Here is a 15,716-nt window from a genome sequence, read left to right as displayed (position 1 = left end):
TGTGTCCAGTTCTGGGGACCACAGTTCAAGAAGGACACTGACAAACTGGAACGTGTCCAGAGGAGGGCAACCAAAATGGTCAAGGGCCTGGAAACGATGCCTTATGAGGAACGGCTAAGGGAGCTGGGCATGTTTAGCCTGGAGAAGAGGAGGTTAAGGGGTGATATGATAGCCATGTTCAAATATATAAAAGGATGTCACATAGAGGAGGGAGAAAGGTTGTTTTCTGCTGCTCCAGAGAAGCGTACACGGAGCAATGGATCCAAACTACAAGAAAGAAGATTCCACCTAAACATTAGGAAGAACTTCCTGACAGTAAGAGCTGTTTGACAGTGGAATTTGCTGCCAAGGAGTGTGGTGGAGTCTCCTACTTTGGAGGTCTTTAAGCAGAGGCTTGACAACCATATGTCAGGAGTGCTCTGATGGTGTTTCCTGCTTGGCAGGGGGTTGGACTCGATGGCCCTTGTGGTCTCTTCCAACTCTAGGATTCTATGATTCTATGACCCAGCTCTGTCTTCCTAGCTTGAGCCAGAGCCTTGTGGGTTCATTTCAGGTCAGGGCTGGAGGTGAGTGGGGGGGGGCAGGACCAGCCTTTCCTAGGTGCCAGAGGGATGAGGCGCCAGGGATTTCTCCAGCTCCATGCAAGGCCCACCGAAGCTCAGGGGTGGCATGGCTGCTTTTCATGCAGAAGGCGCCCGGCTCATCCAGGCAAAAAGGAACCCAGGGAAAAGACTCAGCGGGGAGATGGAAATGAATTTGGGACAACTTCCATTCTCATACAATTTCCTAAAGGAGAACCATTTCAAAACCCTCTGTCAGTGGTATTTATTGCCTTATAAATTTAATTTAATATCTGTTAGGATCGGACAGAAGCTGGAGAGGTGCATTAAATAAAGCAATAAATAAGTTAAGATATTAAGTAAAGATAAATGATAGAGGGTAAGGATTTGCTGAATTGAATATTTGAACTGGAATACAAAATAGGGGTGTGTGAGGAGGTCAGGAAACAAGTAACTGAAATATAAGACATGAAAATATTGATTCCTTTTTTCCTTTTTTTTCTAACTTTCTTTTTACTTTTTATGTATTTTGTCTTTGTATTTTTGTATCTCTTTTTCTTTTATTATTGTTATTCTGTTCTATTTTTTATCCTTAATTCTGTAACTTTTTATTGTTTGTAAAATTTTAATAAATATCTTTTACAAAAAAATAAATAAATAAAGCAAATCACCTTTTAGAATTGTTCTAAAAATATATATATTATGGAAATCAGGTGGATATGTCTGATATGGTAGGATAGCCTAACCCAGGGGTCTGCAACCTTTAAGACAAAAAGAGCCACTTGGACCCGTTTTCGAAGGGGAAAAAAACTGGGAGCCGCAAAACCATTGCGACATTTAAAACAAATATATCTCCGGAGCCGCGATCTGACAGCGGGCGGGAAGGTGATGTCGGGACGGTGCGTGACTAACGCACGCACCGCCCCCATGCGAAGTCACAGCCAGTACAGCGCCTGCCACAGTGGGGAGTGTTGGGGCGCACAATGCGCCTCCTCCCCTCGCTAGTATCCGCCCCGGAGCCGCGGCAAAGGTGTAAAAGAGCCACATGCGGCTCCGGAGCCGCGGGTTGCAGACCCCTGGCCTAACCTCTGGTACCTAAAGTATTTATGTTTGTTCATCTGAAAGATGCTATTCCAGTAAATGATCAAGAAATAGTTATAACTGTTGCTAAGATTTTAATAGCTAAAAATTGTGGGGGAGCATGTTGCCTACTGTATCTGAATGGCCTCAGAAAATCTGGGCCACAGTAACGATGGTTAAGCCTAACTTACTACAGAAGAATGCATACAAACTGGCCTAACAGGTTTATGGAGGAAATGGGTAATTATTATTGTTTTTTGCAATGTTCTGGAACAACATCAGTGATAAAGTCCAACCTAAGGCAGCTTTCCATCTGTGACATTATTCCTTTATGCTCTTTGGTTTATTTTGTTTAATAGCAACAAATAAGTAAATGTGGGAGAATCTCCAGAGTCAGGATCTCAGGGCTCAATGTACCGAGTTGGTTTATGGGACTAAAGAGCATTTTACAACGCCAGGTCTTGCATGCTGCTGCTTCTCCAAAACAGCACTGTGGGCAGGGGAGGGGGACGCCTCCCCAATTTTGCAAGCTATTCGTACTGTTGGAACATCCAAACTGCAGGCTGGCTGGGTGGGGAGCTTTTCGCTGCAGAGGAGTAAAATCCACACAGTTTGTGTGCATGCTCTGTGTTTCTTAAAAGCAAAAAGACTTGCCGCTGTTTGTTTTTCTCCCTGCTGCCTAATGCACTTCCCACTCACCCATCCTGCTGCCAAGTGCCTTTCTCAAAAACGGGACATTGGTTCGAAGGAGCTGCTTGCATTGCAAAAGTGGATTTGGGGCGAGCAGGCGAGAGTAAGCCAGGGCAAGCGAGGAGAAGTGTGTGTCTCAGCAATGGCTTGTGCTCAATGGAATGGCAGGCAGGGAGTCCAACAGGAGGAGTAATAATTAATAATAATAATAATAATAATAATAATAATAATTTATAATTTATACCACGCCCATCTGGCTGGGTTTCCCCAGCCACTCTGGGCAGCTTCCAACACAATATTAAAATACAGTAATGCATCAAACATTAAAAGCTTCCCTAAACAGGGCTGCCTTCAGATGTCTTCTAAAAGACTGGCAGTTGTTCTATTTGACATCTGATGGGAGGGCGTTCCACAGGGTGGGCGCCACCACCGAGAAGGCCCTCTGCCTGGTTCTCTGTAACTTGGCTTCTCGCAGTGAAGGCCCTCGGCGCTGGACCTCAGTGTCTGGGCTGAACGATGGGGGTGGGGGTTTCTCATTGCTTTCCTCCCAAGAAGCAAGTGTCTTTTAATTTCGTGACTGCTGTCACCATCTGCAGTGATCATGGAGCCCAAGAAAGTAAAACCTCTCACTGCCTCCATTTCTTCCCCTTCTATTTGCCAAGAGGTGATGGGACCAGTGGCCATGATCTTCGTTTTTTTGATGTTGAGCTTCAGACCATATTTTGCGCTCTCCTCTTTCACCCTCAGTAAAAGGTTCTTTAATTCCTCCTTGCTTTCTGCCATCAGGGTTGTGTCAAGGCTCACATCCCGGGGCTTTATTAAGGCTGCGGAAGCCATCTGACCACAGCAAAGTGGCTAACAACAGCAGCCACCTGCATTGCAAGGGGCTGGACTAGACGACCGCTGGCGTCACTTCCAGTTCTGCTCTTCTGTGATTCTGTGAAGGTCACGGCAAAGGCAGCCCTTCTCAGACAAGTCCCTCTGTCCTACGCGGGGAGAGAGACTGGGGGGAAATCACAGCAAAGAGGAGGAGGAGGAGGAGGAGAAAAGCAGCTCAGAGGAAGGTCAGTGAAGACAGGTGGGAATGCATCCCCGCAAAGGGGAGCCTTGGCAAAGAGGGATGGGGGCCTAGCCTTGTGCCGGGGGTGCTGGGACTCCAGAGTAAAGATGCAGGGCAGCCGGGGCGTAGCTGCGACCTTGAGGATGCAGCGGAAGGTGGGATATTGAGGCCAGTTTGTACAGCATCTGGGAGCTTTCGCTTCCTCCTCTGCCTGCCATCTGTTTAAGGGGATTGCAGAGAAAGAGAGATGCTGACCCATGTCTGTCTCCCGGAAAGGGATGCCTAGAGCCTGTTTATTACAGACGTTGGGAGGGAAGAGTGAAAGAGAGAGCCAGTCTCCTAGCAGAAGCAGTCAGAGCAGGGGGACAGGGATGCTCAGCCCTTGGCAGACGAGGCAGAAGGAAGACAGCTGCCCTGCTTACAGAGAAACCACACATGCCCACCCGAAGGCATCAATGCCATCCAGATTTTTTCCCTCTGGCACCCGGGACCTAGGTGGCAGGGGTGTGTGAACCCAACACCACGGGCGCAAGGTCTGTTTCTGCAGGATGCAGAACAAAAGAAGGGCCTCCTAGATGAGGCTAGTGGACCATCAAGTCCACCATCCTCACAGGAGGCCCATTATGGGAAACCTGCCGGCAGGACCCAAGCCCAAGAGCTCTCTGCCCCCCGCTGGTGGTTTCCAGCAACTGGCATTCAGAAGCCTTGCTCCCCAAAACTGTGGGGGCAGAGAAGAGGCATCTTGGGTGCTAAGATGAGCAGAGGGTGCCTTCTTAGTTGTCCCTTCGCCCTCAGAGGCTCGGTGTGTGTGTGTGTGTGTGTGTGTGGTCTAAGCGGAGAGGGCCTTCTCTGTGGTGGCCCCTAAGCTGTGTGACTCCCTCCACACAGAGGCTCGCCTGGCACCTTCATTGCACAGCTTCCAGAGGATGCTGAAGATACACCTGTTCACACCAGGCTTATGACACCTCAGGTGTATGGTTTTTAGGAACCATCTTATTTTTGAAATTTTAAGTTGTTTTAAACACAATGTGTGTTTTTTAAAAAAAAAATGTGCAAGACTATGTTCTGATACTATTGCTATGTTTCATACATTTCAAGCACGTGCAAAGTGCCTTCACAGAGAATTCTGGGCCCTGTACTTCGTTCAGGGTTGCTGGGAATTGCAACTTTGCGTGTGGTAATGTCCAGAATTCTCTGGGTGAAAAAACGAACTTTGAAGGTATATTGTGCACACAATTTTTAATGTATTTTTAACCTTCTGTGGGGAGCTGCCCAGAGTGGCTGGGGAAACCCAGCCAGATGGTCAGGGTAGAAATATTATTATTATTATTATTATTATTATTATTATTAAGCCCAAAATGCAATGTGAAATCAGACCAGGCTACGCACCTCAACAAATGCCATTTGGCAAGCGGCATAGTTGCATCAGATTTATCCTCTGTGCCTTTGTAAGGGAATGCTCCCTTAATCAGACTTAGGACTGAGGCCCCCTGGCCAGCTTGGCTTGATCCAGTTAGGGTTGCACTGTGATCTGGAATTCTTATGATGAGCCATTCCCAAATCTATGCAAACAGAGCTCAGCTTTATCCCTCTGAATGGATGTGAAATTGGGGGTGGGCTATCCATAAAGCCTGACCAAAACACACCTCCATAAGCCAGCTAATAATGGAACTTTATCAGTGATGTTTCCCTCCCTCTTTTCATGGCAGGGTCCCAAATATATGTCTCCCCACCCCCTTTGTCATTTTATAGCTGCAACAGGTCACAAGCAAAGAGCAGGACCAAACCAAATGCATTATGCCAAAGAAGCTCGCCAAGCAAACAAATGCCAGGTCTCTCAGGCAAGTGAGCCCAGCTGCATTTTGCACAAGAGAGCGAAAGAGAGCCTGGGGGTCAATCTGACTTTGCTCAGCATCCCTCCCACCCCGAAAGGAAACACCGCTTCTTCACCAAACACCTCCCCTCCAAATGCAGAGAAAGCAAAACTGGGGACTCCGCCCCAACCCACCTTCTATGGGTTTTGGTACAAAATGTGATGATGGTTTGGTCTTTTTCACCCGGTTCCCCTTCATAATCTGCCCTTCTTTATTGAGCCCCAAGAACCAGGCTCTCCCGGATTCCTGCTGCCGGTACAGCGTAGAGGAATATATAACGTAGTAGTTTTCAAAAACGGACTCCTTAAATTTGCACTCTGGCGTGAAGATGTCCTGCAGCGAGGGAAGAGAACAAAAGAGGGGGAGAGGGATTAATGCAGAGTCGCTCCAGAGCAGGCGCCGGCCAAGAGATAATCTGTGTACCTCTTAGCGTAATCTCTTTAATGAACAGAAAATAAAATTAAAAGAGGCAGCCCCAGCCGCCAGCCGCTGAGCAGCATCTCAAGAACCAGTCGCTTGAAAGATGCAGCGTTCGGCTCCATTGCATGTTCGCAAATTATCGTGGTGGCAGAGAGGGCCAGGACCCCCAGAGTCTCTCACTGCTCAGAGGTGAGAGAATCATAGAATTGTAAAGGGACCCTGAGGGTCATCTAGCCCAACCCGCTGCAACCTTGGCATTAGAAGCACCACACTCTAACCAACTGAGCTATCCAGAATCGGGATGCTGTGCGCCTGTGCAGGGACATAAGAAGCTGCCTTCTGCTGCCTTGTGCCGTCAGACCATTTCGTCCATCTAGCCCACTGGGTTTCAGGCAGGAGCCCCCAGAGTCTGCCTGGAGCTGCCACTCAGGGGGTGACCTTGGGCCAGTCGCTATCTCTTAGCCTAGCCTGCCTCACAGGGTCATTGTGGGGATGGAAGGGGGAGGAAGAGGAGAACCACGGACGCCACTTTGAGATCCTTGGAAGGAAAAGGCGGAACATGCATGCAATAAAATGGAATAAAGTGGGGGGGGGGGCCTGAACCCGGGACCTTCTGTTCACAAGGCAGATATTCTATCCCCAATGCTGTGGTCGTTCCCAGCTGCAATCCAACCATAGCTGTTAACCTTCCCTTTTTTTGCAGGAAATTCCCTTATTCCAGCGCCATTTCCCGGTGCTTCCCGCTGCTATCCTGGATTGTTAAATATCCCGTAGACTGTCCCCAGGACAGGTAAGGCTGCTGATCCCTTATTTTCAAGGCTGCTGATCCCTTATTTTCAAATCTGAAAGTTGACAGCTATGAATCCAACAAGGGTGTTTCGATTTATACACCACGAGATCGTAAAAACAAACAAATACACAAATAAATAAATAACAACAATGAAGCAGGAAACTCAAGGAAAGTTCACAACAGCTTAAAACACACAGAAAGCATGAAAATACTAAAATAGGTTAAAATTCGCACCAATTGTTTCAGCACCTGGAAAGGGTCACCTAAACAAGAATTGTAAAGGTAAAGGGACCCCTGACCCTTAAGTCCAGCTGTGACCGACCCTGGGGTTGCGGCGCTCATCTCGCTTTACTGGCCGAGGGAGCCAGCGTACAGCTTCCGGGTCATGTGGCCAGCAGGACTAAGCCGCTTCTGGCGAACCAGAGCAGCGCACGGAAACGCCGTTTACCTTCCCGCTGGAGTGGTCCCTATTTATCTACTTGCACTCTGACGTGCTTTTGAACTGCTAGGTTGGCAGGAGCAGGGACTGAGCAACTCACCCCGTCACGGGGATTCGAACCGCCGACCTTCTGATCGGCAAGCCCTAGGCTCTGTGGTTTAACCCACAGCGCCACCCGCATCCCTTTCAAACAAGAATTTTAGCAGGAGCCAAAAGGAAAGCAGGCAAAGGCGGCTGCTTGATATCAATAGGCAGGGAGTTCCAGAGAATAGGCAGGGGCTGCCAAACTGAAAGAGCAAGTTCCTTACAGATGTGGAATGGGAATTACATGGCAGCTGTGGCAGTGCTAATTCCACCCATCCAAGCAGTGTGGTGGACGCATGTGGGGTATTGACCCCAACAGCAACATCTTAAACGCGGCCCAGTAGCAATTCGGAAACCAGCGCAGGACTCTGAGTGCAGGGGTCATTTGCTGACAAGGCCTCCCTCCTGTCAGCAATCGCGCTGCAGCATTCTGCACTAACTGCAAGCTCTGGATCAAGCACAAGGGAAGCTCCACACAGAGCGCATGGCAGTAATCCAATCCCCTCCCCCCAAATTATTATTATTATTATTATTTTGTCCCCTGAGAAAGCAGGCAAATAGATTTGCAGATCCCCTGAAACAGTCCTTCTGTTGTTCTCACTGCAGCAGCCAAAGCCTGCTCTCCAACAAGCAGAACAGGCAGAGATGTCAACCTGTTTGAGACTTCTCAGTTGATTGATGGCCTGCCACTTAACCAATCGACTGATGGAATTGATTAAACAGAAATTAATTTGCATTTCACTCAAAGCTTCAATCCGGGGAGCTTTTTACAGAGACAAAAGTGCGAGATAACAGGCAATTTAAGCAAACAATTTATTGTAGAAAGGGGGGGGGGGTTCTCTCTCTTATCCCAAGTACATGCTAGAAGCAAAGCAGCGTTTTTTAAGGTGCCCATAAACTTGCAGCCCCACTGATTAAAATGGAGTAACGCCAGCTAAGCAATTTAAGCTTTATAGGTGATTAATCTACCAGTTAAAAAACTGGAGGTCTACAAGTGGCAGGGTATAGTTTGGAAAAAAAACCCATAATCTAAAAGGCATCAGATGTACCAGGATTGACTTTACATACACACACACCCCGCCCCAAACACCACCTTGGCTGGGTGAAAAAAGGCAAATTCCATGCCAGGGACCATCAGGAAATGAATTGAAAACAAAACTGCCAATATCATAATGCTGTTGTGCAAATCTATGGCGCAACCGCATTTGGAATCCTGTGTGCGGTTCTGGTGGCCTCGCCTCAAAAAGCAGATTTTAGGGTTTGGAAGGGTTCAGAAAAAGAACGAAAGATCTTTCTCCCCAGTTCTCTCTCCCCATAAACCTCACAGTGCCTGTGATAACAATGTCTCACACAGAATGCAACTGTCATGCGGAAAGGACTCCCATGAACTGAAAAAGGAGATGTTCTATGGACCTTTGTCGTTCATGAAAATATTTAAAAAAATAAAATAATTAGAAAAAAGATAAGGGCAGCCAAAATGATGGAGGGAACGGATCTACTCCCCTTTGAGGGACTTTTTAGTTTGGAGAAGTGGCAAGTAAGAGGTGAATCCTAGAACGGTAGAGTTGGAAGGGACCCAGAGGGTCATCTAGCCCAACCCCCTGAAATGCAGGACTCTCAGCATGAGGGCTCCCATCCAGTCTGAAACCCCACCAGACCCTGCTTAGCTTTGCAAACGCGTAAACAGAATTGTAGCAACGAGAAGAGTATGTGATGCAGGAAACGGGTTTTCTTTCTGAGAGGGTTTCGGTAGCCAACAATGCAAAGCTGCCTCCCTACCAAGGAAACAAATTTCTGAGCAGAGAGCACAGCTTTTTAGCAAATATGTTTTCTGTTTAGAAAAACGGCCTGGCACATTATTGAGCTTTGCAGTTCTCTCCTTTCTGGTGTGCCCCTCCCCACCCTAAAAAGCACGAGAATGCAAAACTGCACAGGAAGGCAGAATAATTGCTCCCATTGTCGCTTCACACAATGCACTCAGGACTGTATACACAGCCAATTAAAAGCAAGCATTTTATTTATTTTTAACGCTTCACATCATAATCCTGAGTGCATTGAATGAAACGGCCATGAGACTCCATTTTAATGGGTGTTTCTGTATAACAGGCCCCCTTGGACTGGGATGGGGGGAATGTCAAGCTTGACATGAGCGGAATCATTTCCCCAAAAGTAAACCTCACATTTGGGGTCCCTTCTGACCCTACAATTCTCTGTTTCCAGACTGCACAGATCTAAGCCTTGTCTGAATTATCATAGGCTCTCTTTCCACGTCACAAATAGCATTTAATGTTGGGCTTTAGAAATTCGCCATCTCCTTTCTTATAAGACGAAGCCATTCGTTTGGGTCCTGCCCTCTGGAACGTGAGAAAACAAGCTCACTCCATCTTCCGTGGGACAGGCCTTGAGGGTTTATTGAAAACTTCCTCCAAGGAACTCAGAGCGCTCTTCATAATTCCCTCTTCCCTTTGGCCTCACAACGACCCTGCGCGGCAGGTCAGGGGAAGAAAAAGATCGACAAGCCCAAAGTCACACAGTTCAGCTTTGTGGCTGAGAAAGGATTTGAACCCGGATCTCTCTGCCGCTGGCCAGTCCTGCCCCAGGCCCAAGGAATTTTGCGAGCTGAAAGACGGCTCGGTTTCAACCACGAAATGACCACTGGGACACAGCAGCTCCCCTGGCTTATTTTATATCCCTTGATTTAAAGGGATGCAGTTTGCAGTTAAATTTAATAGGTGGAGACAGTTTGAAAATGGACACTGCTTAAAATTCCTCTTTGCCTGGAACCCATAAGGTCCCAACAAGCCCCTTTTCTCTCTCGTTCTCATTTCACAAGCTGTTTGGTTTGCAACCCCAGGAGAGATCCAGCTATTGTTCGATTGAGGAATGCATTGTTCCCATCTGCACCCTGCTTATAGATCCCATTTACTGCACAGATGTCTGGAGGAAAATTGGCAGAATTAGCTCTAGTTTTCAAGGTGGAGAAAACATCAGGCACCGCCCTGGGCTAGCCACAGAAGCTGGGCACAGCCTGCTGGATCAGGCCAATGGCCCATCTTGTCCAGCTTCCTGAACAGCTGCCTGCGGAAAACCTGCAAGCAGGATTCGAACGCAAGAGCAACTCCCACTTCCTGCAGATTCCAGCAACTATGGAGGCAGAGCAAAGCGATGTTGGCTATTAGCCGTCGATAGCTGCCTCCTTCACAAATTGGCCTAATCCTCTTTTCAAGCCAGCCAAGTTGATGGCCAGCATTGCCTCCGGTGGCAGTGAGTTTCATGGGTTCTACCACTATGACGACACCTTGAGATTTTGGATTTTTGCGTGAGCTTTTTCGGCAGCGGAGACTTGGCTTTTTGCCACGAGGTCGTGGCCGAGAATCACACGAAAACTGCATGGAAGATGGAGCGAGCTTGTTTTCTGCTGCTCCAGGGATTGGCACCCAAAGGGCAAGAAGAGAGATTCTGAGTAAAGTTCAGGATGAATTTCTGGATGGTCAGGACTGTTTCACAGGGGAATGGACTCCTTCAGAAGGTGGGGGTTTTTAATGCAGAGTTTGCATGGCCATCTGTCAGGGATTGGGCTAGATGACCTTTGGGTCCCTTCCAGCTCGACAGTTCTATGATCCTATGACATTTGTGGCAAGAGACCAGGCCGCCTGCCAGGCCGCAATTTTGGCCCATCAGCTTCTGATAGACTGGAGTTAGCCGACCAGAGGCCTCCTGGCTTCTCTCCAAGCCAGAAGCTGGAGACGAGAACCTTTCTTTTTCGCAAATTCATTCTCTTCCTCCCCCAGCACTGCCGGCCTCGAAGCCCAATTTCAGAGCTGTCAGGAGCAGAACTGGGGATTCAATTTTCCCTGTCACTGAAACTTTCACCCTCCCCCAACCTCTGCCCAACCCCTCCTCGCTGCGTTCAGATTATTAAAATTTTGACAACCCGCTGACAAGATGGCCACGTTGGACCAATTAACTGGTGGCCTTTGGGTTGAAAGCTCCGGATGGGGCAGGGGATGGTTCTTTGGGGCTGGACGTGGGGCTCTAAAGCAAAGAGAAATAACACACCATCTGACAGCCTGTTTTGTTGGGGGTGCGCAGTCGCACACATTGCACGCCGTGTAAGAGGTGCGCCTCCTTTCAAGATTTCTGTGCACGACTGCTGAGTTTTGGTGAGAGCAAAGGGAGGCAGGAATGATTCTGACATTACACTACACAAGACCTTAAATCCAGACCAGCACTTGCTGGGGCGTAAGGAGATCAAAAAGAATACGTTTTGATGCTTTTATTTTTTTAAATGTATATAGCAACCCTTCATCCGAGGAGAACAGGAATCGTTGCTATGGAATCATTGTATTGTATATTCAGAAAAGGGTAGCCCAAATGAAGCTGAACGCTGGAAGAAGATTCAGGACGGATAAATGGCAGGATTTCATCTTGCGGCACATAGTTAAACTATGGAACTCCCTGCCACAGGAGGCAGTGATGGCCACCAACTTGGATGGCTTTGAAAGAGGATTAGACCAATTCAGGGAGGAGGAAAGGGCTATGAATGACGGTGCTCTGCTTCAACAGTTGCAGGCAGAAATGCTTCCGAATCTCAGTTCATCTATTATTATTATTATTATTATTATTATTATTATTATTATTATTACTTTCATATTCCTTATCTCCATTCCTTTCTTTATTCTATCTCATATATTCTTTATCTAACTTGCAAATTGCAGGGTTTACCCAAAGTATGCCCAGGTTTTCACTGGTGGACAATGTTTAATTAAATATCCTTTACAAATCCCCCATTCTTTTCTATACCTTTGAGTTGGCTGTCTCCTCATTGTCTCTTGTCCATTTTGCTAATTCGAGATATTCAAACAATTTCTTTTGATGGTATCATTTCGCCTTTCCATTTTTTGGCGACCTGTATTCTCGCCGCTCTTGCAGCATATAAGAATATTCTTCTTTCCCCCCTTAGGATCCTTTTCTTAACGCTCACAGACCGACGGTGGAATTATCTGTTCTGGGACCTCCCCTGCCAATTTTTCCACTGAGGCATCTGGTCGGTCACAGGATACTGGACTAGGTGGGACATTGGCCTCATCCTGCAGCTGATCTTCTTATGTTCTCAAGTGCTGGATGCATCCCTGGAAGCTGCTCAGTTTTTTCAAAACGAAGATACTGTCCCTCCTGCTCTGGGCAGGAGACCATCTGCTTCCCACAGAAAGGGGATCTCACTCAATCTGTCTTTCACCTCCCACCATTTTAAGCTCCCCCCCCCCCGCCCTGCAAAATGCCAGACAGGCACCAAATCCCCCCCCCCCCCGCCTCTGCTTTGAGCTGGAACAAGACTTGGCTCCTTCCCCAGGTTCTTTCCATACTCGTCTCCACACTTTAGGGATGGATCTCTGGCTGCTACTTTAATTGGACAGAAATACAACTTCCTTCTCCAATCTCCCCCTCACCACTTCTGCTTCTTCCTTTTTCACACACACACACTCAAAAAAAAAACCACCACGCTGAGGCACATGGCATGGAAACCAATCTGCGATCAAAAGAGGCTTAGCGTCAAGGTTTTCTCCAAACTGCCGGGTGGGTCTTGCCGGCGGGAGTGATTTTTCGCAGTGAGCCAGAGGGAGCCAAGGTCACTTTCAAAGGCGATTCCTTCCTTCCAGATGGCAGCTCAAGGTACCAGGGCCTGCATCTCGTAGAATCAGAGTTGGAAGGGAACCTCAGGGGTCATCTAGCTCCACCCCCTGCATTGCAAGAATCTCAACTAAAGCATCCCTGGCTGATGGCCACCCAACCTCTGTTTAGGAACATCCAAAGAAGGCGAGCCCACAACCTCCCGAGGGAGCCTGTTCCACCATCAAACGGCTCTTACTGTCAGAACGTTCTTCCTGGTGTTCGAGTCGGAATTGTGCTGGTCCCGGGGGTAACCTATGAAACACAGTCCAGGACTGGTCCAGAATCCAGAGGTTCTGCCAGGAGTCAGTCCGACAGGGCCAAGGCAGGACACGAGGCAGGAAACCAGGCAAGGACAGGCGCAGGATCTAGCATGCAGCAATGTTGCTCCCGCAACCTGCAATGGGGTCTGACAGCCTTTTATCTCTGACGGGGTAGTGGCCGGTCCTGATCCCCCGGCGACTCACCTCCCTGTTTCGCCCAAAGGTGAGCACTCCTCCTGTGAGTACTCAGGTCTCTCCTTCTCTCAGACCTCAGTCTCTGCAGCTCGGGAGACGTCGGTGGGTTACTAGACCCAGAGGCTGCCTCAGCCTCCCCTGACCCAACCGGTAGTGGAGCAGCTGTAAGTGATGGCCCAGCTGGAGGCAACAAGGTCATCCCCGCACCTGGAGCCAGGGCAGGCTCAGGCCCCTGACTCGGCCCAGCTGGTGTTTGCTGCAGGGGAACCTGTGCAGACTGGGACTCTTCTGGATCAGGCCCCAGACTTGGTTCAGGTGATGCCTGAGGCAAAGGATCTGGTGCAGACTGAGACTCCTCTGGTTCCGAGTCCGAGCCCGAGTCCCAGGCCATCACAGGAATCTCCTGAAAAGGACCTGAAGGCCAGCTTGTTCCATCCTCCATGTGACGGCTCTTCAGATATCTGAAGGTGGCTCTCATCCCACCTCTCTGACTTCTCTTCTCCAGGGTAAACTTGATCCGTGTGGGACTGGAAGGGCCACTGGCCTGATCCAGAAAGGCCCTTAAGAACCTAAGAAGATCCTGCTGGGTCAGGCCAGTGGTCCATCTAGTAAGAGAAACCCCCAAGCAAGACCAAAGCCACACAGCAACTGGCATTCAGAAGCATCGCTGTCCCAACTGTGGAGGCAGAGCTTGGTCACTGTGGCGAGGAGCCATCGACAGCCGTCTCCCCTGCCATGAATTTGTCTAACCCCCTTTCACAGCCATCCAAGTTGGTGGCCATCACTGCCTCCTGTGGCAGGCAGTTCCATAGTTTAACACAGGATGAAATCCTTCCATTTATCTGTCCTGAATTTTCTCCCAGCATTCAGCTTCACTTGGGTTGCCCTTTTCTGTACACACAAGACAATGATTCCATGGCAACGATTCCTGTTCTCCTCAGAAGAAGGCTTCCTATATACAGTGGTACCTCGGGTTAAGTACTTAATTCGTTCCGGAGGTCCGTTCTTAACCTGAAACTGTTCTTAACCTGAAGCACCACTTTAGCTAATGGGGCCTCCTGCTGCTGCCGCGCCGCCAGAGCACGATTTCTATTCTCATCCTGAAGCAAAGTTCTTAACCCGAGGTACGATTTCTGGGTTAGCGGAGTCTGTAACCTGAAGTGTATGTAACCTGAAGACTATGTAACCCGAGGTACCACTGTACAGTGGTACCTCGGATTAAGAACTTTGCTTCAGGATGAGAACAGAAATCACGCAGCGGCAGCAGGAAGCCCCATTAGCTAAAGTGGTGCTTCAGGTTAAGAACAGTTTCAGGTTAAGAACGGACCTCCGGAATGAATTAAGTTCTTAACCCGAGGTACCACTGTACTTTTTAAAAATCAAAAGCATCAAAATATATTCCCCATCTTCTGCTCGGCGCTGATGGGAGGAAACATTCAATTGCTGCTGAGCCTGTTGAGCCCAGTCATGTAGACCCTCCCAAGTGTCCCTATTTTCCAGGGACAGTCCCGGATTTACAGAAGCTGTCCTGGTTTCTGATTTGACCCTGGAATGTCACACTTTTCCTTAGGACCTCCCTATTTTCATTGGAAAAATGTTGGAGGGTATGGAATCATCTGCCCCTCAAGCCATCTGAAGGGAAGTTTTTAAATGTTTAATGTTATGAGGAGAGCGCAAAATATGGTTTGAAGCTGAACATCAAAAAATAATTAAAAAATAAAAGAAGATCATGGCCACTGGTCCCATCACCTCCTGGCAAATAGAAGGGGAAGAAATGGAGGCAGTGAGAGATATTACTTTCTTGGGCTCCATGATCACTGCAGATGGTGACAGCAGCCATGAAATTAAAAGACGCCTGATTCTTGGGAGAAAAACAATGACAAACCTAGACAGCATCTTAAAAAGCAGAGACAGCACCTTGCCAACAAAGGTCCGTATAGTAAAAGCTATGGTTTTCCCAGTAGTGATGTATGGAAGTGAGAGCTGGACCATCAAGAAGGCTGATGGCCAAAGAATGGATGCTTTTGAATTCTGGTGCTGGAGGAGACTCTTGAGAGTCCCATGGACTGCAAGAAGATCCAACCTCTCCATTCTTAGGGAAATCAGCCCTGAGTGCTCACTGGAAGGACAGATCCTGAAGCTGTGGCTCCAAGACTTTGGCCACCTCATGAGAAGAGAAGACTCCCTGGAAAAGACCCTGATGTTGGGAAAGATGGAGGGCACAAGGAGAAGGGGACGGCAGAGGACGAGATGGTGGGACAGTGTTCTTGAAGCTACCAGCATGAGTTTGACCAAACTGCGGGAGGCAGCGGAAGACAGGAGTGCCTGGCGTGCTCTGGTCCAGGGGGTCACAAAGAGGCTGACACGACTAAATAACTAAACAACAACATATTATGTTTTTTTATATATGTTGGAAGCCGTGCCCAGAGTGGCTGGGGCAACCCAGTAAGATGGGTGGAGTATTATTATTATTATTATTATTATTATTATTAACACCCCTATTTTCAGTGGAGAAATGTTGGAGGGTATGGTTGTGGCTTTGGAAAACATGCTTCCTTCTGCTGCTCCCTGGCCTGACAAAGCAAGCCGCA

The 15,716-nt window shown here is 48.2% G+C and overlaps 1 protein-coding gene across 3 annotated transcripts in view; it reads right to left on the bottom strand.

Annotated features, from left to right (window-relative positions):
- FGF12 (fibroblast growth factor 12) overlaps positions 1-15,716 on the bottom strand; it is a 239,911-nt gene that overhangs the window by 1,683 nt on the left and 222,512 nt on the right. For all 3 annotated transcript variants that reach the window (XM_082224572.1, XM_082224574.1, XM_082224573.1), the window contains exon 4: positions 5,399-5,597. In XM_082224572.1, the coding sequence (XP_082080698.1) occupies positions 5,399-5,597 (199 nt within the window). The remainder of the gene's footprint in view (positions 1-5,398; positions 5,598-15,716) is intronic.

Source organism: Podarcis vaucheri (assembly GCF_965113315.1).
Source record: "Podarcis vaucheri genome assembly, chromosome: 5".
Classification (NCBI taxonomy): domain Eukaryota; kingdom Metazoa; phylum Chordata; class Lepidosauria; order Squamata; family Lacertidae; genus Podarcis; species Podarcis vaucheri.
The sequence above is the reverse complement of the archived record's forward strand: the minus strand, read 5'-3'. Positions and strand labels throughout refer to the sequence as shown.